Here is a 23504-nt window from a genome sequence, read left to right on the forward strand (position 1 = left end):
GTGCAGCAAGGATCTTTGAGACTATCTGCGGAGTATAATTAGCTTTGATTACCTGCAATAGGCATCTCGACATCCTCCCACTGCATTTAGCTTTACATCACGTAGAGTTAAGCCAGTCATTCCAAGGTACAGACGTGTGGAGTATATTTGGGGAATGGAGACTTATTTTTACCACAGATAAGCCGGTGCAAAATCCCATTTTTCTTTTCCCAAAACGCAGCAAATCTCACCTAAACTGTTTTCCGTGTCAAAAGAACGACGTTGTGTGACTTTACCAGCCTGGGCATGCGGGTCACGTCCGCAGAAGCCCCCGGCTCGTGGCAGCCCCTCGCTGGGCTACTTCAACCAGCACCCCCGGCTCGCCGCGGACCTCGAGCCCGACACGGCAGGGCGAAGGGCGGCGGGGACCTCCCGGCGGCTTCCTAAAGCGGCGGCGGCGGCGTTAGACGGGTGAAAAGACCGATTCACCTCGACAAACTGCTCGGTACCGGCCGCGCGGTAATGGTACCGGTAATGGTACCGGTAACGGCCGTGTGGCAACGGCTCCGCGCGCACCGCCCCCGCGCGGCCGTTGGCAGCCGTTGGCGGGCGGGGCGGGGCGGGGCGGGGCTGGCCGCGAGGGGGGCGGCCGTTGGGGCGGTTCCGGCGGCGGCAGGTCGCGGCGCGGCGGCCGGCGCGCCACATGACGGCTGCTCGGCGGCCGCTCGCCCCTCGGCTGCGGTGGCCATGCGCTCCTAGCGGGGGAGGATGAGCGCGGGAGCGGAGGGGCAGAGCCGCCGCCGGGAGCCCGGTGTCTGCGAGGCTGCCGCGCTCTCGGGCGCTCCGCGGGGCTGCAGGGCGCCGCGCCTCCGCAGGCAGCGGCAGCGCTGCTCGTACCGCGAGGGGCTCGTCCCCTCCGGCCGCCGCCGGGCAGCGCTTCTCTCCTCCTGCTTCTTCTTCCTTCCCCGCCACGCGCGGTGCCGGGCGAGGCCGGCCGGGAGCCGCCCGCCGGGAGCCGCACCATGTCCAGCAAGAGCAGGCGGAGCAAGGAGCAGGGGCGAGTGACCTTCCCCCCGCAGCAGCAGCAGGAGGAGGAGGAAGGCGCCGAGGAAGAGGAGCAGCAGCGCCGGCGCCGCGGCTGGAGAGGCGTCAATGGGGGGCTCGAGCCGCCGCCGCCGCTGAGAGCTGTCAAGACCCTGCGGGAGCCCTACGGCTACTACCCGCCGCCGCCGCCCTTCGCCAGCACCATGTGAGTCGGGCCGGGGCCGGGGCGCGAGGGCTCGGCAGCTTCGCCGGCGGAGGCGCCGCCGCAGCGGCGGCCGCGGAGGAGCGGGGCGCGGGACGGCCGCGGGCGCCCTCGCGGGCGGAGCGTTGCCGCGGCGCCCCCTGGTGTCCGCGCTGCGCAGCCCCGGCGCTTCGGCGAGGGCCCGGGCTTGGCCCTGCCGCGGCTTCTTTTTTGCTTTAGATCCCTTTTTTCCTTCAAAGAAATGACGCGATTTAAATCCCTTCCCGCCACCAATCACTTAGGAAACTTTATTAAGTCACTGAGGGAGAGATGGGAGGAGTAAGTCGTTCAGTGGTCTAAGGGCCGTGTTGGGTTTGCATTGGTATCGTGTGTGTATCTGTGTTCTGGGGTGTTTTACACTGAACTACCGGTGTAGTTGCTGAGGGGAAAATAATTCTTGTTATAGGCTCATCGAAGGCTTGGAGAGCTGGCTACAGCAACTTGTCCTGGCAGTGCTGAAGCCCCTTTATAGCTTTTAAGTAATCTAGACTCTGATAAAGCCAGACACCCAGCAGAAATCTAGGACAGCTGTGCAGGAAAACACTGTTTTTTGCAATGTATCTTGTCAGTTTACCATTCAAGGTGTCTTCAGAAGTTTCAGTTTGTTTCTAAAGACAAGTATTCGCATTTAAAATCCTGACGCTGGCTAGGGTTGCTGCAAGAGAAATACGTTCAGTTTTACTTACAACGATAGGTGAATTTTTTAGGTCATTTTCATAATGCTGCAGTTAAATGAGACCTCTCTCTGAGGATCATTTGAGTATATTACACTTTCAGGACAATATTTACATTTTAATTAAATATTTTAATTACCAAATGGTGAACATTTTATTTTAAGCTTTAAGGTAACATATTCAGCCTTTACAGAAAAAAAAAGTCTTTATTAAAATTGCCCCAAAGGCAACTCTCAAATACAGAAATAATTAGGGTAGCACTTAGAAACCACTTTTATTTGTGGTTATCACCTTCTACCATCCCAATGCAGAATTTCTACAGAAATATCCTGTATTCAACAACTGTGACATCAAGGGAAAGAATATCTCACTTGTCTTTGGCTGACTGAAGTCGCCTTGAAGCCTTTTCCAGGCTCTCCCTGTAATCAATGGGATGAGAGAGGAAATAGCAGTGGACAGGTCAGCTGAGCCTTTCTGGAGGTGCCTGTTGTTTCCCAGTCACCATGCAAAGAGCCTAGAGGATTGGTTTAGAATTGGATGCTTAACTTCCAGTCAGCTGAAGCCTGCACAGATAAATTTTAACCCATGAGAACTACATTTCTGAATGTCTTGTAGTTTGATGCCTCCATAGGACTGTTAGACCTTTCCTACCCCTTTTTCTATTCCTTTCTTTAAGACCTATTCCTTTCTTTAAGAAATGATTGTTTTGCCAACAGGGACTGAAATTGGAGTCAAGCTTGCACAGCTATAGGCATTTGTACCAGGAGTGAACTCCCTCTCTTGGCATTACAAACTGATACATAATTCTTGTGATCCTGTGCCAGGAATCTTTGTCACAGCAGTCATCGCAAGGAGCGACTGTCCGACTGTCCCCGGGGCTGCCACTGGGTTCCATTAATCAGTGTAACAGGAGCAGGGGAAAACGAAAGGGCATAGAAACCGAAGACCCACAACTGCCACTTCCTCCAATACGTGCCCTTGGTCATCTATGGTACAGCACCAGCTTTTTCTACTGAAGTTATTTTGTGTGCATGGTGCTAAGGGTTAAATCTGTAGCATCCGTTAATGACATAAATACGAATAGCTGTTTGCTAATAATGTGCTCAGATTGTCACGCTTGATGCTTCAGCATGCACTAAATGAGCGTGAGAGTCCTTGACTTGAAAAACGTGTGGTCCAGCTATCAAGTACACACAAATAGTGCAAGGGGAAAGAGGCAGGAGATGTGAAGTAGCATGCCCAGGGAGCTATATTTTGTTGGTATTTGAAGTATCTTCACTCTGAGAGCTGTAACCTATGCAGGGTACCTGTCAACATACAGTTGGCTCCCTCCTGTGCTGAGTATTGCTGGAAAAAGTAATTAACCTCAGCTTCCCACTAAGACTGCAGCCTGGATATGATACTTCTGCTTCAAAAGGTATCATATGTCCTGGGGAGAAAATGTGGACGGAAACAAGTTAAGTTTACTAGGCATCGAATTCCTAATTTCCTGGGGCTCTTTGAAAAAGATAGTTTATTTCTCTGAGTCATGGGAAGGCCAGAGCGCAAAAAAGGTTTTAAAATTCTTCCCTGCTGTAGCCCTGTGTCTTTTTCCCAGTGAGATCAGTTTGCCTTGGTTTGTGTGCACATGCGCAGTTCTCGCATCAAAATACAGTCACTTTATTTTCCTAGAATTCAGATGATTGGCATTTTCTGATGCAGAGTTAGTGAAGAGTAATACTAAGAGAAAGCTCTGCCTGTTTTTTGGGGGAAAGGATTGTGCTTTTTGCTGATTTTTGCCTGCAGTTCTTTCCAAGTTGTGAGCCAGAACTTCTGCAAGCTGCCATGAGAGCATTTTGGATGATGGATTATGTCATTTCAGAGCAGAGGGAGAGTATAAAGCAGGGTCAGGCCCTGCAGCTGCCCTGATTTATGTTCTACTGCTCACCTGGATGAGCCTTCCTCTTCTGGCAATAGTTTGCAGTGGTGAGAAGGAAGCTCTAATTGAACATGCTTTGGTTTGGTGCGGGGTTACCAAATTGCGTGGAGCACATGTGTAAGCCCCTTTTAAGTATGGTGTGCAGGCATATAAACATGACAGCACTTTACTGGTGGAAAAACAGAAACCTGCCAAAGGCCGGTGTGGGTGCAGGGTGTGGAGCAGAGCTAAGTCTTCCTTGGTGTGGTGGTGAGGCTGGCGGGGCTGCCTGATAGTCCTGCCAGGCCCTGCACAGAGCCCTGAGCGGCTGCCTCAAGTGGTACAACAGTCTTTTCCTGGGATGGTAACAGAGCAAATGGCCTTGAGATCCCTTAGTTTAAGAAATCTCAGGAGCACAGGGCTGCTATTTATGTGCGTGTCTCAGCACTTGCTTTTGGGAGCAAGTCAATTATTATTTGGTAGATTTTTAAAACTGGCACCTTGGAGGTTACTTTTGGCAGAACGTACAGCAGGTGCAGTGTCTCCCATGCCACAGATTTCAGTGCTGTTGCTCTTAAAAGCGCGTGCGTGTGTGTGTGCGCACATCACTCAGAGTGATAAACTTGCCTGGTATCTCTGTAACTGTGGGACTGCAGGCCGTTTTCAGAGTCAGAATAGAATCAAGATCGCCAACATTGTGCTGAGATTTAGCAGCAGGATACACAACTTATAAATTCTTGATGCCATCTTTTCTTGCATACATTAGTTCAGGCAGAGTAACAGCCAATTCTTCTGTACAGATGTTAGAAAACTTTGGGGGCAGGGGAAGTGGGGTTTTTTTTGTTTGTTTTGTTTTTTTTTCTCGTCTCCTCCCATGCAGTCTGCACAATGAGACTTTGAAACAAGTTTATAGAGCTTTGGAGCTGCTGTGGCTGAGATAATAAAAGGCATAACACAAGCAATTGTCAGGCCAACTACGTCTCCTTTTTGCCACAAGTTTGAACATCAAAAGGGATGGAAATTTGGAGTAGAAATCTAGAATCGAAGTAAATGAGTGTAGAAGTAGAGGAATCATAAGATTTGCTCTATTTTTTTTTTGCAATTATTGTGCTGCTAAAGTTTCTAGTATCCCATATACAAGTAACTCTGTGTCCAAAGGGAAAAATCAACATGAGGAACAGGCTGCAGGGTTCAGACAATGCTGGAGTGCACTGTAATGTCATAACAGATATTACGAATGCAAACCACAATAGACAAAGTGACTATTGATTGCATAATGAAAAATGCAATTTTTTATTTTTTTCATTATAGATATAAACAGAGAAAGATCTTGGGCAAAAATACTTAAGATAAATAGAAATATAATTTTAATGTTGAAATGTTGAATATGTTTTGGTGCCTGACAGTGCCAACTGATATATAATGAATTAATTAGGTGTTCAGAGGCACATGTCGCTGCCTAAATAAAATGTTTCTCATTTGGTAAGAGCCTTGAAAGGTCGTATACCCCCTTTAAGAGTCATAGCAAGAGCCCTGGTGCAAGCCAGAAGCAGAGATGTGCTGTCCTAGTTTCATATTATTCAAGAAGGGCACAGCCATGGATTATGCCATGAAATTGGAGAAACACTTTTCCATATAAGTGTGAGGTTTCATCCACAACCTGGCACTGGTGCTAAAAGCATAATATACAAAACAGGAGTTAAACAGTGTTGCACTGGCTGTGATAGGTGTGAACAAGGAGAGTATGGCACGTCTGTGAATAGCAGTTTTTAATTGTACTTTCAGTGAACAGATTATCTGTGTTGTTTGTGTCTCCTGTTTATAGTGAAGAAGCTGTTTTGTTGAAAGGGGCAGGCAGCAGCAGAGCACGCCACATTTTTGTCCATCAGCAGGTCAGAGCTTCTGCCTTTTAATGTTAGTATCTTTCCTTGCTAATCTGTTCTTATGAAGACTTGTCTTTAAAGGTTGTGCGTCTCTGTGGGTGTCTTTGCTTTTAAGAAAAAATAGGACAGCCATACCACCAGGTATGAGCTGATTTAAGGTCTTGTCACATCTTTGTTAATCATCTTGAGGTGAATTATGCTCCTTAGGGTATTAGTGAAGTTCCTGAAAGTTTGTCAAAGTGCGAGCATGGGACTAGACTGAAGCTGGCAAATGAGTCATGGTAGCAGTACAGCTAAGGAAGTAAAACTTCTAACTTAGGAGCATATTTTGTTTTATTGTGATCGCTAACAGGTGCTTTTGAAGTAGTGATTTTGAAGGTTGCTGTGCGGTTTCAGTAGTTCTCCCTTTTTGCCAGAGAAACTCTCAGGTCCTCCATATACTTAACCGGTACATATTGATGGCCAAGTGAATGTGCTAGGATGTTGTGGAACTGGAGTACTCCGGCTAATGTGGATGCTCTTCCCCAATTCCACCCCTCCTGCTTATGCTGAGCAGCAGACTGGGGCTGGAGGTTTTGTACATGCCTAGGCCACTTCATGTGCTGTGGGGAATACAAACAGTCATGGGCAAATAGAGGGGCTCTGCTGCTGCCCCATGTCAGCGGGGGGACTGGGTTCTGTGCTTCGTCCCTTCCTACACCATGCTGAAGAGTTTATCTACTCAACCTGTTTACTAGAGCCAGACTTCACTTAATGTTGCAGTGCATCCCTGTTTGAGCATCAACACCTGGTAATTGGATGTTTTTCTTCATGTGATGTTCATGTGAATTTTTATCCATGAGCTCTAGAGATTCTAAATCTTCTTTCCTCTTTCCACTATTTTCCACTTCTTTCCTCTTTCCACAGGTGGGAAGAAGGGCAGGACAATTTCCATCTCTCCTGCCAGTAAGTTATCAGCCTCTTACAGAGGAGAGGTTGAGAATGTAGACTTTAAAGTGTCCAAGAACTGGAGCACAAGTAATTCATACATGTTCAGATCTATTTTTCATGCTTGTAAGTCAATGTAATGATATCTGGAGATGTGTCCTGAGACTCTTGTGTTTTGATTACTTCAGCTAGTAAATACTGAATACTAGTGTGTTGAAAATGCTCTAAAAGTTAAAACTAAAATCTTAACCACTCAAACCATTTTCTTGACTTTTTGGGATGGCTTAAAAGTGTGACTCTTGGAAGAATGGGACAATGGAATAGGAATGCTTCCCTAGCATCCAGGAGGTCTGAATTTGCCGAGGGAACAGGAAGGAAAAACACAATGGGGGTGTGTGAACGAATGTGGCAATCTGCTGGCTGGGTGCTGCTGTACAATATCTCTAGCTCTTTTTCAGAAGGCCTTGACGATATTTTAGTCAATAAAATAACAAACAACTTTCTTCTTAATTTGACAAGAGATTGCAGTCACTTGAAATATATCTTCTCTGTCACAAGATTTATAGCTAAGGAGATCTTCCTTTTTGGGAAGATATTCCCGCGCAACACCTTTGGAAAGATGCATTTATTTTATAGCAGTCAGATGAGTCACCGGAGCCAGGGAGAGGAGATCTTGAAAAAATGATAGATAAAACAGAAAATAAAGTGTGATATTTCAAATTGTATTGAAAAATTACACTGCATATTTTGGGGAAAATATGGTGTTATATATTTCACAAAAGATTAGTGAGATTCAGGGTCACTTTAGAATCTTCTGAAATCAAGAAGTCAACATAAGTTAATCTTTTCTGTCTTTTTACTTGTTTTAATATACTTAAAGTTTTTTTTTTCTAACTACATGATTAAGGTCAAGAGCTACATTTCCATAGCTGGCTGTTTTTTTTTTTTTTTTTTTTTTTAAGATCTGGAAGAAGACTAGATATGTAACAGCATAGCAGACGATAAGATCTTGTGTAAAATATAACAATGGAAATAATATGGAAATAATGTATTTCTGGTCCTACTGTGATTTCCCAAGGGGATATGGTAGTAGCATGTGGTGACTGTTCACTACATGTGCTGGGCTCAAATCTTTATATTGGAGGAATCTGTAATATTAAATAGGACTGAGCTTCAGATACTAAATCAATTCTGTGTTTAACACGGTTACAAATCCTCTCTGTGATGCAGCCTTTTTCGTAGCCGTAAGGAAAATGGGTCAGGAGTGAATAAGAATGGATCTAGCTTATTTGGCAAAGCAGTTTTGATACTATTTCCAAAAGTAAATAGTCATTAGTATAGCTTATGCTACACAGGTAATTTCTGGCAATCCAGATCGGCTTGCAGTTGTAAATTTAACTAAGGTCAAATGTTTTCATCCCAGGAGGGTCCTGCCCTTGGTAACGAGCATTACAGTTTCACCCTTGGCCTGCAACGAGACTGCCCATTCACGTTAACGGAAACGTTCGGAGCATGGCCTAGCTTTTATGATGCCGGGAGCTTTGATAAAGTGATTAAGATTTTATGTTTTGTTAAATTTATTATAACTGATGTGGATAGCTGGAAGGCCAGACACATTCTTACAACCTGAATGGCATTAGTTATGCACAACAAAAACCATTACAGCTGCCAGGACCGCATATAGAGAAAGCCAGTGATGTCAACAGGCATATTTTGTGCAGAGGTAATATAGATAAGCTCACTGTTGGAAAAAAAAACACACAGAAGAGGGGAAAGAATGTGTTCAAGAGAAGGTTATTCAGGTTGCAGAGCTGAACTTACTGGAATTGGGATATGCCACTATTAAAGTTGCTTATGTAGCTTCTACTGTGTCCTCTTGAACGTCTAGTTTTTATGTGCATGTGTCATTTTCCTTTCATTTCACTTCTTTTTACATACTGATAGGATTTGCTTAAAAAACAACTTTTTAGTATTTTCTTTTTTCCTTAATGTTCATTATGTGGACGTGCATCCATTTAGCATATATTACTTAGCCTATGCACTGAAGCTGGAAGTAGTCATTTCCTCTTCAAACTTTCCAAGTTGCTGTTTACCATTATATTGGAATTTTTTCACTGAGGTGGATGAATTCATTTTCACAGCACTACTGTAAAATGGGAGACGGTTTTTCTTTGTCGTCTAGATGATGAGCCTTGAAGGCCCAAGTTTGACATATAGAACCTCTTTGTTTCAGACTGTGTCACCTATGTATAGGGTCATATATATTCAAAGCACACTCTTCCATTAACTCGGATGATGTTTATCAGCAGCATGGTGCTCTCTGTCCATCAAATTGATTCAAGTGATCTCTATCTCTCGAGTTAATGGATTAACTGATAGCAGCTCATGCCACCTTCCTTGGTATTGATCCAGACTAGAAAGGAATGGGAGCTTGCTGCTGGGTTTCACATTTCTTTGCTGACAGCTGAATCAGCTTTGATTATGGGATCCTGAGCACCTTTCCAAGCCTCTGCCCTATTCTCTGGTAGGCATCTGGCATCTGTTTGTCCCCCAGCTGTGCGACTTCGGCCTGGTTGCATCTATCTGATGTGTCAGACCCAGCCAGGCTGGCTGGTTCCTCTAGTCAGGCAGTGTCTGTTCTTCAGCCTCTGGTCCTAGCTGCAGTTTCCTTGCAACTCCTTGTCTCACTCCTTCAAATCTCCTTTCCCCTCTCTGTTCTTATTACCTGGTTAGTTCTAGCTCAGCATCTGATCTGTGTTTTTCTTGTTCTGGTTGGTCTTGTTTGTTCCTCACTGTTCTCAGTCTGCAACTTCTCTGGCTCAGAATTCTGGTTTCTGTGGTCTCTCAGTGACCTTGCCTGTGCTTTCCCTTCCTCGCTTCCTTTTCTTTTTTCCCCTCATTCTGCTTTTGCAATGAACTTTTCTGGGAGTTCACCAGTTTCCAAGCTGATTCTCAATTTCTTTTTCTAAACCATCTCCCTTTACTGTACCCAGATTTCTCCCCAGTGCAGCCTACCCTCCCTACTCATTCATTCCTCTGACTTTCTTCTTTTCTGACCATGTTACAGGATTGGTGCATGTTTGGGGCGGAGGGGGGTTGTTTCAACTGTCCTTTCAGCTTCTCAAATGGTAGACATATCAGAAGCAGGACCAACATAGCCCATAGCATTACAAAACTTCATTTGGACTAAGTGCTGTTCCCAATCTAGACTCGATCATGCCTAGTATCTGGAAATGGAACAGTTCAGCTGCTAGTATCCATGCAGTCTGCTCAGCATGTATGAAGTGCTGTTTTCAAAAACTTATAATTTTGCCAAATTAACTGGCCAATAATTTCTGCCAGATTTGATTAACACATCTAGCAGTAAACGTCAGAGGTCAGGAGATTGGACTACTGTACTATGTACTACTCTGCAGGGCATCAGAAAGCAAAGCTTTGTTTCTATTAATGCTAATTTTGGTATGATAAGCATGAATATTGTCTTCCTTAAACCATCATCTCCTCTGGTGAATAGTATTAATAACTGTTGACACTCCACTTCAGAATAGCAGGTGTTTTCAGTTTAAATACATGTGTGTAAGTATATAGGTAGATCTGTGTCTATATATACATATGTGTGTGTGTATGTATATGTTAGTGGCCTGGGAGGTATTTCTGAAGACGGATGACTTCTTATATTAAGAAGAAAAAAATCTTGACTGTACTAATGAAACAGAAATGGTCTGTGGAACTGAACTTCCAAGGTCCTTTAGTGTCTAATGTGAAGACAGAAGATGACAATAGAGAATTATCCTAGTCATTAAATGGGCAAATGATACAGGACAAAATCAGTAGATTGTCAATTTTTACAGCCCCAAGGGAGGTGGGACTTACTCATAATCAACACTGTGCAATTCTATTACCTTGTTTTTTCTAGGTACATTGAAGGAAGTCCATCCCTGAGACGTATGACTATGATGAGGGAGAAGGGAAGGCGACAGGCTATCCGAGGCCCGGCATTCATGTTCAACAACAGGGGCACGAGTCTCACTGCTGAAGAGGAGCGCTTCCTAGATGCAGCAGAGTATGGGAACATCCCTGTGGTGCGCAAAATGCTAGAGGAGTCAAAAACACTGAATGTCAACTGTGTTGACTACATGGGCCAAAACGCCTTGCAGCTTGCTGTAGGGAACGAACATTTGGAAGTGACAGAACTTCTGTTAAAAAAAGAGAACTTGGCACGGATTGGAGATGCCCTGCTGCTTGCAATCAGCAAGGGCTACATCAGGATAGTGGAAGCAATTTTGAATCATCCTGGGTTTTCAGCAAATAAGCGACTGACACTGAGCCCTTGTGAGCAAGAGCTCCAGGATGATGATTTTTATTCTTATGACGAAGACGGTACTCGCTTTTCTCCAGATATCACTCCCATTATTTTAGCTGCCCACTGCCAGAAATACGAAGTTGTGCACATGCTGTTGATGAAAGGAGCAAGGATAGAAAGACCTCATGATTATTTCTGCAAATGTAACGACTGCACGGAGAAGCAAAAGCATGATTCTTTCAGTCACTCTCGGTCCCGAATAAACGCTTACAAAGGACTCGCTAGTCCTGCCTACCTGTCCCTCTCCAGCGAAGATCCTGTGCTCACTGCTCTGGAACTCAGCAATGAGCTTGCCAAGTTGGCCAACATTGAAAAAGAATTCAAGGTAATGGTGTTTTTGTATTTCTGTTACTGTTTTAATGTTGATGTTACTTTTCAAGCATCGAAGGTTATTATAATTATTTCCTAGGTTTTTACTTTTTTTTCCAATTGCAAATGTTTCCAATTTATTGATTGTATCTTTTTTTTGCCCTTGATTTTGAATTCTCAATATATAAGCCATTAAAAAGCAGTTTTTAATGGAATGAAAGAGCTTTTTCCCCTACTATGCATGGAAAAAGGGACAATGTGAATTCTAATAACCTTGTAACGGATGGAAAACAACTTTGCTATAACAGATGAAAAGCTGTTTTTAGTTACAAATGCTCAGTAATATAAGCTTAGAAAGCAAAAACATTATGGTTTTCTTGAGCATACAATAGCATTGACCTTATTCCCGTTTTTATTCATTCTTATTACAAATAATGTCACCAAATTGTTAGCAATACAGAAAGCTTTTCCTTAATGCACCTTCTGAAATGTCACTTGATCAGAGCTAGCTGTTAAACTGTTTACAGATGCAGTCTCTACTATACTGTTTCCCAGTTGTCTGGTTCGGTATGTCAATGCCTTGCCTTTTTCCATGTATTTCAGCTTCTCCATCAGATAACTAATGATTCAATTAATTAGGACAACAGCTTATAATAAGTAAAGCTTAGCTTGGGGTATGACAGTCTGTGCACAGTGAGTTGTGATATTAATAGCACTGAATATAGTTGTAACAAAAAATTTAATGTGGTCCTGCAGGGTGCTGGGTACCACTTGTGTAATTAATATCTTCGTAAATGATCTGAGAGAGGCAAAGATGCATTAATCTTTCCAGGTGACAGCAAGTGCTACAAACAGAGTGGCTTCTTGAGAAGGACACAACAACCTAGAGACAAATAGGCAGAACCAAATAAAGTGAACTTTACCATAAGCAGATGCTCTGTGTGTTCTTTCCAGCCTCGTAGGAGAGCCGCCTATTTCCCTGTAGCATCTATGGTTGGCTGCCCTTGCTGTGGCCAAGAGGGAATGAACAAAGCAGGGGGGAGGAAAACAGGCAAGGGATTCTTTTAGTATGAACGCCTAATGAGCCCAGAAAGGGCTGGAACTGCCCATCTGACAAGAAATCTGTATGTTCTGTGAGGGCTGGGGCAGGTGGGTAGAGCTGCCAGCAGTGTGAATGTTAAATGAGGTGCTGGGTGGGCAGCTGGCGAGGTGGATCTAGGAGGAAGCAAGCAGCCTCTCTTCTGTGTCTTACAGAAAACCCTTCTGAGTTCTTGCCGACATTGATGCAAGTTCAAAATGTACCTGCCTGTTTGAGATTTTTTCTCATTGTCCATGGTAAACTGTGGTGCACAGCACTTCCAGAGCCTGCTCGCTGCAGTACACATAGGGATGTGGAAGAGGAGCACAAAAAATACTTCTGTGTGGTTTCCTCACAGAGAATAAATAAGGGATTAACCTGTTTACGAAAATCTGAAGCCAAAGTTTCCTGATGCACGCTTGTTAAGTTGAACTTTGGCTCTTTGGCATGTACCAAGTCCAGCTTCTTTCACTTCTGATTTAGAGGCAAATTCTGATGTCCATGTGCAAATTGGAGATTGCAGAGGTAAATTAGAGATCTGGGTAAAAAACTTAGAACATTCATTCATGGCAGTCGGATCCATGTCAGCATTAAAAACCTTATTCTTAATTACAGTGACTTTTTCTCTCAAAAGTAAGCATGAGGGAATCAAACCAGTGAATCTTTTTTTTTTTTTTTTTTTTTTTTTTTTTTTTTTTTTTTTGATACAAGACCTCTGTAGGTAAAAACTGAAAATGGGTAAAAATCGGTGGGGAAAATGGAGCCCTAAAGACGATTTCAATCATCTTATTTCTTACTTTTCCAAATTTCTGGCTCCTTCGTGAAATCCTTCTTCCACATCTTTCTAACTATTATGGTAGAGAAAGTTGTGGTGCAGCTTTCTACTGTCACTTGGCTTTCTGAAGTGGTTTCAGACCTCTGAAATAGACTGCTTTATACTTCAGAGACAGGCTGGGGAGGCAGAGTCTGGAACTGCATATTTTTCTAGTGTAAAATGGTGTTCATTGCCACAGCTGGAGAGTGCAACTGGAGTATTTTGCAATGCCAGTAGCACCAGAAAACACTTTGAACTACAAATATTCAGAGTTTTGTATTATTTTTTTTCTCTATTTTATCAGACCCTGGCTGCTGCAGTTGCTGTAGGTTACTAAGGCTAATTGATATTTGCTGTCCTCCCTGAGACCTTTGAAAACATAATTGCCATGTGACAGAAGAATTTCCAGCAATCACAACAGCAGATGAAGCTTTCCTTTGGAGTAGAAATACTCCCTCACCCCTCCAAGAAAAGGCAGGGTAGCTAAAAACCCTTGCGCCAGTCTGTGGATAGCAGTTCTAGCCTGCTGCAGTTGTGACATGAGCAAGCTCCATTCCCGCAGAGGGAACTGCACTGCTTGACATCATGTCTGACGTCCAGTCTGTCATAGCAAGACCAAAGGGAGCGCAGTCCCACTGTGTACAGGACAAATCCCTCCTCTTGGCTCTACTGAAAGCTCCCACCCAAAGCGACGGGAGATGTGGACGTGCATCTAAAGGCAGAATTTGTCACAGTTCCAAGTAAATTTGCATAGTGTTATCTCAGCTGAACTAACAGTGTTCAAGCTTGAACTACATTTAGGACCAGTTTTCTAAAGGACAGGGCTAAGTTCCAAGATCATTAATGCAACTGTATGCCCAATGTGCATATACTCTTCTTAGTCATATATGCAAACTGGCTACACACACAGTTTCAGAAGGGCTGTTTAATAGTCAGCTTGCCTATGTGTGAATTAGTTATGTTAGTTATGCAGTGCATAGTCCCAGTCTTCAACTGCGGTGCTTATGGAAATCACTGTTGTATAACAGGAAGTAGGTATATGCATTTTGAGTAGATGTAATTTCTCTTTGTAAATTTCTCTTTATAAATTTTTTTAAAATAATTTATCACAGGGATAAAAGTCTTTGCTTTGAATTTTTGTTCATACACTTTACTGTTCATGCACAGGCTAATACCTCCTTTGTAATAATTTGTTTAAACTCATAATGTAATCTTTTGTGTTATGAGTATAAATGGAATATGCAGGTCTGGACAGACTGAGATCTGACAATTGATGTGTGCCAGAGTCCTCTGAAAGTGCTGGTGAGGCCCAGGCCTGTGGTGCCACTCATGAGCAGCTGTGCATTAGATAGAGGTGTCATCTCTGATATCAGTCTGTGTTCTTCTTTTCGTGGATATTTCTGGCATTAGAAAGATGTCTGTAACCAGTATATTTGGAGAGATGTCATTTAAGATATAGCTATTAAAGCCAGCTAAGTTAGCTTAAGTTAAGCAGTGAAGTAACTGAAGATGCATTATGCTAGTCGGGCAACCAGAGCCCCTGGGTTCTCAGGAAGAATGGCCGAGGAGCACTCTGATCTAAGCAGGTCTGGAAGTACCTTGCTCTTTGTTCGGCCTTCCCCTGCAGGGCAGTTTCACCTTAGGGAATGGGCAATTTGCATTGGATGTAGCAGGAAGTCAAACTCCGTTTGGGTGCTCCAGGAGGGAGTTGGGTGGCCTTGTGTAGAACAGAGAAGAGGTGAGAGATTTGGGCTTCATTTGATCTCAGTAGCTTCTCAGGATAAGAGCTGGGGTGGGGGGCGGGCAGGAAAGACCACAGGATGTGTCTTCTGCTGCCAGCACAGCAATTGTAAAAACATCAGCTTACCAAGGAGTAGAAGATGGCTTGAGGATTGGCTCCCATGGTTACAGTGTGGGCCAAATTTGGCTGTTTAGCTTATGAAGCAATTGGATTTTTCAAATAAATAAAATAAACACCTAGACAGAGAAGTCTAATGAGTTTTCCTAGTGTAGGTTTCAAAGTCTGAGTCAGGCTCACATAGTCACTTTCAACTCTTGTAAGGTATATTCATGCAAAAGCAAAATTTGAACTATGATGTTCCATGAGGACCTTGAAAAGCTCAAAATTGGCAAAACTGAACTTTGTTAAAAGTTAATGAGATGTCTCTTTTCGGTACAGTACAGGTAGAATTAATACTAAAACAAAGAGTGACTTTCCTTTGTGCTGCCTCAATATCTGAGGCACAGCAGTTGGATAGACATACAAGCAGGGTCGCTACATGTCAGCGTAACTAAGGGTGGTCCAAAAGTGTCAAGTGCTGGAGGGTGCTGTGAGGAGAGAGAAGAAAGACTGAAGATCGGCAAAAGCAGTTGCTCTTCCTGTGTAATATACTGAGATTTCACAGGTAAAATCAACATGCCATAAATCTGGAAATGGCTAATGCTGTTGTGCAAAGTGGAAGGAGGAGACAGCAGGGGAGGGCACAGGAAGAGATGCTTTACTACAAGGAAATTGAAGTTTCTGCAGTGCCTAATTATCCTGGAGTTGGAGGAGGGAGCAACTGAGATTGTCTACCCAATCCTGGGAAACCTTGTTTGAAGTCCATAATAGGAAACAATTTTTAACCATTTTTAAAATTAGTTGACATCACAGAAATACACTTCCCAATTCAGATTAGGTTTGGAAAAGAATCTCAATAGGAGGAGGGCACCCAAGTGCCTAATTTCCTGCTGCAGTTATTCTCTGCAGTAACTTTCTAACTTAGGGTTACATGTAAAGCCACTTTAATTAATGGTGGGAAGCAGGGGGGAAATAAGGTGGGAAAATGAATACTGTATAAATGAGGGTAAAAATGCTATTTCAGAATTGTAGAAAGAAAATAAATTATATTCGTAGCCCAGGAGGCAATCCTGTAAGCATTATTTCATTAGTTAGCACCGCCACTCAAAGCTTTTGCTGTTCTGCTTAGGTGGGCAGCAAAAAAAATCCTATAACAACCAAGAAATGATTCTGCCATACAAAAAGATTGTAATGTCTGATACATTCATAACTTGACATATTTTGTAAAACTCAAAACTGTTATTTTTTAGTGATTTAACATTTTTTTTTCTTACCCCCCTTGCTATTGATTCTTAAGCACATTCCTTATGGGCCGTTTCTCTTCTGCTCTAGAATGACTATCGCAAGCTCTCTATGCAGTGCAAGGACTTTGTGGTTGGTGTCCTGGATCTCTGCCGAGACTCGGAAGAAGTGGAGGCCATTTTAAATGGGGATCTGAATTCGGAACCCGTTGAGGCACAGAGACACAGAGCATCACTCAGTCGCGTGAAATTGGCCATTAAGTATGAGGTCAAAAAGGTAACTCTTCCAAGCCAGTACTTGGAGACGGTGTGATATATGAGCATAGTGTCATTTCATTATTCCACATGTGTTATAAGTGGTTGTTGGTTGTGTTAGTAAGATGTAGAGCATGTAACCAGGATTTTTGCAGGGTAGAAGCAGGCAGAAGGGTGCTCCAGCGAAGGAGTTCTCTTTAATCAACGTACTGTATCTGGGAATTGATAACTGATTTTTAATGACATAAATCAGCTGTGCTAGCAAAGTTTTGTTTTTGTTATCTTTGCTTTTTACCTTACTTAATGAGGCAACTAAATTCTCAAAAGTAAGTTTAGGAAGTCTTATAATGTCCTATGAGTATTCCTACCAATAGATTGTATATTTTTTTCGAACAAAGGTTTGTATTTTATTACTTTGAAGAGAGAAGTAGATTACTTTCATTGTCTTTAACTATATTGTTTATTCCCCTTCTTTAAAACATGACACTATATCAAAGAGTTCATCTGTGTGGGTATCAAAAAACAGCACAGAGAGAAAATCTGCACTATTGACTCCGTGTTCTTTAAAAAAAAAAAATCTTATAAGATTCAACCCCAGAAATGCATGGAATGTTTGTTGTCAGCTAATCAGTTTATTGCCAGTTCATCAGTTTACACATCTGTGTTTGTGTAAAGTGCAATGTGTTTTCAGCTGATAACCCTATCAAATTATTTTTAATGAGCACAATTTTGTGAAATAATCTTACATATCAAAAGCGAAGCTCTGTATTGCACAACCTATTTTCTGTAGTTGAAAATCTATATATTATTGCAGTTTCAATGCATAGCTGTGCTGTTCTTTCTCAATATCCTACTAGATTAACACACAAAATAGTTAATATGATGGCCTAGTGTCAAAAGAACTCAAATACAGCTGTGCCTATGTTTTATTTACAGCTACCTATTTACATGGTCACCACAATTTCCAGTCTTAACAGCCATTATAATTTCATCATCTCTGCAAGAACTCTGTGCCTTTCAGAAGAAATAATACTGTGTTATGTGGCCACCTGTTGAGCCCATCTGCCATATAAAATGATTTGTAACCAACCTGTCAGGACTGCTGGAAGAAGCTGGTGTTTATTGTGGCCTCAAAAGATGGCTAACAAAAATCGTAAACACAGCTTTGAAGTAAATATGTAAAAAACCTTAAGTTAGTTGAAAAGAGCAGGAAAAAGAAACCGTAGTTTCAGTAGACAAACATGTTATCGTACCTAGATGTTTCTGTGTTATTGCTGAAGACTTAATTTTCTTTTAGGAGATGGTTGTCACTGGTGAGCAAAGAGCTACTCAGACCTGTTAAGAATAGCAAAAATCTATGTAACGTGATACAATTCCAAGTAGCCAACTTGTTCCCTCCTGCAAGAGATCAGTTATTTGTAGATAAACTCAAGAGGTTGGTTGCAGTCCCTGAGAAAAGCAGCTCGGGACCTACAAGAGTGGTGACTGTGGTGGGAGGGAATAAATAGGGGATAGAGAATCGTTTCCATATTCATACACTGCTGTTCCGTGTATACAGTCAGTACAGAAGGTTGGCGAGGAAGGAGCTGGGAAGTTTTCTATCATTATGGTCTTGTGATGCTGAAATTGGCCCCATTGCAGCTGCTGTGAAGTGCAGTGCTGCTCTGGCTGCAGAACAGCAGATGTGGGAATGCCGTGCAGGATGGTTTCAGCCCTGTGACTATAGCAAGCAGGCAAGGATGTGGCCCGTATTTCTTCATTTTTCAGTATTTTTACGTGCACTTCTGGGTTGGTTATATTGGATCAGTTCACTGTTGCAAGACAGATAGCACAGCCAACAGGACTGCACTTCCCTGAAGTGGCTCATGAGCCCTGTGGCGGCGGGAGAGACACTAAAAAACCATATGACAAGTGAACTAATGTTCTCAGGAATGTGGTCTGGGAAATGCAGCTTTTAGCTCTAATGAAACTCTTGCGCTCAATACCTGAGACATTGCATAAGAAAGTAACCCATCCTTCAAATAGGGTACGGATTCTGGAGCTAAGATTCGGACTGAGACTGTAGCCCCAACAGTGAACATCTGAGGGAATTAGCAGCAAAGAACAAGTAGTCTGGCTCTCCCTGCTGAACTGCTACTGCAGTAGTGCTTCCGGTTCCTGCAGGGTGTGTTAACTGTGCTTTTGGGCTGCCAGCAAAATCAGAGGAGTAGCTGATGTTGGGCCAAATTCTGCACTTCTTATTCAAATGAAAATCAGAATGGAGTTTCCAAATGAAATGAACAAGAGTTTGAGTAAAACCATGGGATTTAGTTTTCAAACACTGAAGCTTCTAATAGACAGGACAAAAGATTCATATTTCACTCTGTATGCAGTGTGTTTATATATCAGAATATGCCAGGATCTGTTCCTGCTAGGTCAGTCATTTGGATATTAGAATAAATAACATTACTTTATAATCACTCTTACTCACTCCTACTCATAGAGAAAAATATTTACATACAGATCTCTTGGTTCATGGCCATGGAACTGAATGCAAATTGAATGAACGCATCTAAAAGGTTACTGTCAAGTACGCGCTCAGAAGTAGATATGTAAAACTGGGTTTTTTTTTTTTTTAATGACTGGATATATTCTGCATGCATTTTTTTTTCAGTGAGATCTGGAGCAGCTTGTAAAATATTAGACAAATGTGGTAACAAGATAAGGTAGCAAAAACAGCGAAACTATATGGAATGGGAAGTGAGAGAGGTCAAATGCAGAAGAACAAGGTTGCAGCATGATGTAACTGGTAGGTGAGCAATGATGTGAGATGGTAGGGGAGAGATGCATAAACAGATGGCCAGAGAAGAGGTTGCAATTGCTGAGATTAAAGACAACCAAAGTAAATAGAAATAATCCAGCAGGGATGGAGGGGGAAAAAAAAAAAAAAAAAAAAAAAAAAAAAAAAAAAAAAGAGCTTCAGAGCTTCTATGGATGGGAGAAGTGATGTGAATGGCTGGGGGTGCTTGGAAGTGGTGCAAATAGTGCAATTGCCAAGAATTAAATTAATCTCTAAGATCTTCTTGAGAGCTCTTAGACTTTCTGCCAAAGCAGAACTTGCTATAACTGTTGGCAGCTTACTCCTTAACTCCTTTTAATTTTTGTGGAAAGAGATAGTGCAGGCAGAGCTCATCTCCGCCTCAAATGATAGAGGAATAAACTAGCACACAGCTCTGGATGAGATGCAAGTGGCCCCTGGACTCATCCATAGTTCTAGGCTAACTGCCTTCACACTTCCCTTCTGTGTTTCTTCCCATTTTTTCTGGTAACGGGAGGAACGACGTGGGTGCTCCCACTCCTTTTTCCAGGAGTTTTTAATATGACTTCATAATATGAAATAATTACCTACTTTTCTATGTCTTGGCCCACAGTGAGCTTGTCACAGGACTTCTCACTTAATGGCATGAATCAAGAATGATTTTTTTTCTAGCAAAAGAAGAGACTGGGGGCATGTGGCAGAATGTACAAACCAACTGGTTTACCCACACACAAACAGAAGTCTTTCTGTCACTTTTATTCTCGTATAAGCTTTTAGTGGTGTGGCAGCCTGTTTAAAGGAATAAAAATGTTGCTTGAGTTTATCTTAATTTCTTACAGACATTTTTATCTTATATACTTCTGTCTGCCCTTCCCTTACAGGCACAAACTATGGTAATATGGAGCTAACTGGCTAATGAATCACTTATCAAAATACTTCTGTTTTGGAGCAAAGTAGATTAGAATATGAAGATTGCTTCCCTGTTTAAACCTCATGCAACAGCTTCAGATTCCTTTTTCTGAGAGAGTTAAGGTTCCTTATTTCCACTGCCAACTATTTAATTTGATTTTTTTTGTCTGCTCTATTGTGCTACTGTATGCACTTTTCAGTGAGTTTTGGAATACAAATGTTTTGCAGGCAGGACCTGGCAAGCAAAGTATAAGTAACTTGATAAAATTTCCCTCTTAATCAAACGTGGAATTATCTTTTTTTTTTTTAGGGGGGGAGCAATTGCCTTAATTTCTTATTCCAATTTGCTAGAAGTATCAGCCAATTTGACAAGAATATAAACAAGCTTCGGTTTGCAATGAGGACTTCTGTTCTTGTGCTTAACTGACGTCCCACGTGCTCTTGTGACATGGGCCAGTCTCCCTGGTCAGAGCATAGCAGCAGTGAGTATGATGACTTAGGAATGGAGCTGTAAATGCCATGGACAGGAAATGGAGAGCTGTAGCCTTGTCCTCTCCCCTTGACATTTCTTCAATAGCAGCACCCAGCGAGGACTGCAAGCTCCTGGTTATGAAGTGATCCTGATAGGGTGGCAGTACAGCCTCCTCCATCCACAGAGAAGGCAACCTGGCCATCAAGAAATAAACAGTGCTTTAAAAAACATGGCTGTACATGTGCATCCACAAATGCAAGCACAGTGGTTTTAGGAAAATGAAGCTTGAAGCATATCAAAACAACTGAAATAGTTGGGTACAGCTTGTTTTATCATTCCAGAATTATTTTAGGAAATAACCCTTTTCCCATGCTGAAATCTTACTGAACTTAGGAAGATAACTCGTGCATCTACTTGCTGCTGATCAGAAAGATGGGAGTTGTCTGTTTAATAATAGGTTTTAGATCCTTAATATGGGTCTCGATTTAGGATCTGAGCATTTGAACAAGTGCTTCCTTGCAATTTTCTGACATTCACGGAAAGCCCTGCAGAAGCTAGGGCTAACAAAACTTGTACAAAAGGCTCAGGGGAGCAAGGTCATGTTGAAATAACTCATTGTCTGAGGAAGAATTGCGCTTTTATCTTGAGCATTCTCTGCCTGTCCCTTTGACTGTCTTTTGTGATTAAAGCCTGATACATTCACCTGAATGCTCTATTTCTTCATCTGAATGTTTGTTTGATACTTACTTGATTTTTAGATTTTAAAGCACTTAAGGTGCAGAAGTGCTTAGCTATGGCTGTGCTCAGTTAGGCTGTAAGAGAAGTAAGAAAGTAAGAAGAGAACTGAAGTAAATGGTAGCTGTATATGCTTAGACTACTGATAATCAGGATATTCTTATGTGGATGCATGAATATTGTCTCAGGAATGTTGAATTAAGTACTGAAATGTGAAGTTCACTCAGATATCAAGTCTAACTTGTTCTTGTGGTTTCCCCACTCTGATTGTTATCTTTTAGGCCTGCTGCTATAGAATAAATGAGCATTATTGATTAGTAATAATATGAACCAGTCAGCAAAAATAAATATAAATATAAAATTTTATTTTCAATTAATATTTTTATCTTGCTTAGAAAAATCTCTGAAATGTTTTTTTTAGGTGAAGTATACACCTTTGAAATCCTGTGTGAGCCTCTGTTAAGATGTTAACAGCTCATCAAAACACGGAGATCTAAGAATAGCATGAGACTGTACAGTGATAACAATCTGTACACTGAAGAGCTTTAAAAATCTTAAAATACTAAAAAGGGAACAGTTATTTTTGAAAATGTCAAATTTGAGCATTTAATATTTTTCAGCTAAGATGGTATCGAAGGCACAAACTTCGAATAGAGAAAATGAAGAACTATCGCAAAATGAAGTCTATCTAGTTGACGTAAAGGATAACAAAGCATTAAATATGCTAAGTCTATTATAGTGTTCTTGGACCATCATCAGACCACCTGAACATCTTATCTGATTCACAAAATTGAATTTCTATGTATTACTGCATGATAAGTATTACCTTCCACAAAACAGAAAAATGTGTTTGTAATAAGTGGCTTCTGACTATTTGTTCATATGCCAAGACATTTCAAATAGAGGTGACAGCTGGCCTCATTGAAGTTAATATAAGAATAAAGAACCCTTCCAATACCCACTGGTGCCTCCATGGAGGTTTAAACATATATTCGTGCTTTGTTTACTTCTTCTCTTGGTATGTTCTAAACTTAAAATTTATAAATCGTGAAGGAGGTATTTGGAACACTCGTAAAAGAATCAAACCAAATGACAGCAGCTCTCAAGGAGGTCTGCAAACATTCCATGTGAGAAGCGGGAAGAGAAGCTGAAGGTGGGTTACAGTTACACCAGAATTTCTACTCTCCATCAGCTTGATTTGCTGAGAAATTGTTGCAAGATAGGATTAAAGCCAAACTCTGCCAGGATCCTATTGGGTAGGTGACACAGTTCTAATGAAGCCAAAAAGTTTCATGTCGGTGACATATGCAGCCCCTTCCCCAAAGTGCTGCTTTTCATCATCTCAGCAGTTTCCGTATCTGTTAGCCTTATTTTAAAGGAAAGGAGGAAAAGCATGCTTATCAAGATCTAAATTAACACAAGATGCTTAAGACTCACTGTTCACGTATGTAATATTTATGTAACTTGTATTATAATAACTTGTGTTATATATTATAATATATCTTGATTTTCATTCTTTTTCTTTGCAGTTTGTGGCCCATCCCAACTGTCAGCAACAGCTACTGACGATCTGGTATGAAAATCTCTCAGGACTGCGGGAGCAGACCATAGCTATCAAGTGTCTGGTTGTGCTGGTTGTGGCATTGGGCCTTCCATTTCTAGCCATTGGCTATTGGATTGCACCGTGTAGCAGGGTATTGACTTTTATAAATTGCGTATTAAATTACTTTGTATTATTCTGGGTGCTATTTTTCAGCATCGAGCATCCAAAATGTAGTATTGTGCCTCGACCTTGATGCTTCTGAAATTGCTGCTTCTAAATAATCATATTTTTAGTGAGCTCTAGCTTTGAGCCAAATGATGCTGTTTGTTTTATGTAACATTGTAAAGGGGGAACTACAATGATGAAGCATTAGTGGGAATGTAAGTTCTTGTTAGGTTTAAAGAAAGAAAAAGCCAATTTGAAAGCTTTTTTAAAAAGTTTTAGATCATGCTCACTTTGAAATTTCTGCAATGTAACTGAATTCTTGTATTTGTTTTAGTACT

General features: G+C 41.9%; 1 protein-coding gene across 1 annotated transcript in view; it reads left to right on the top strand.

Moving 5' to 3' along the window:
- The first annotated feature begins 899 nt into the window (after positions 1-899).
- The window catches only part of TRPC3 (transient receptor potential cation channel subfamily C member 3), a 34380-nt gene continuing 11775 nt past the window's right edge, over positions 900-23504 (top strand). Inside the window, exons 1-4 of the mRNA XM_088527678.1 lie at positions 900-1228; positions 10562-11333; positions 16382-16567; positions 22988-23152. Of these exons, the coding sequence (XP_088383804.1) occupies positions 1002-1228; positions 10562-11333; positions 16382-16567; positions 22988-23152 (1350 nt within the window). The 5' untranslated portion in view covers positions 900-1001. The remainder of the gene's footprint in view (positions 1229-10561; positions 11334-16381; positions 16568-22987; positions 23153-23504) is intronic.

This window comes from Tinamus guttatus, unplaced genomic scaffold (assembly GCF_059628265.1).
Source record: "Tinamus guttatus ecotype Peru unplaced genomic scaffold, ASM5962826v1 Tinamus_guttatus_pri_ptg000288l, whole genome shotgun sequence".
NCBI lineage: Eukaryota > Metazoa > Chordata > Aves > Tinamiformes > Tinamidae > Tinamus > Tinamus guttatus.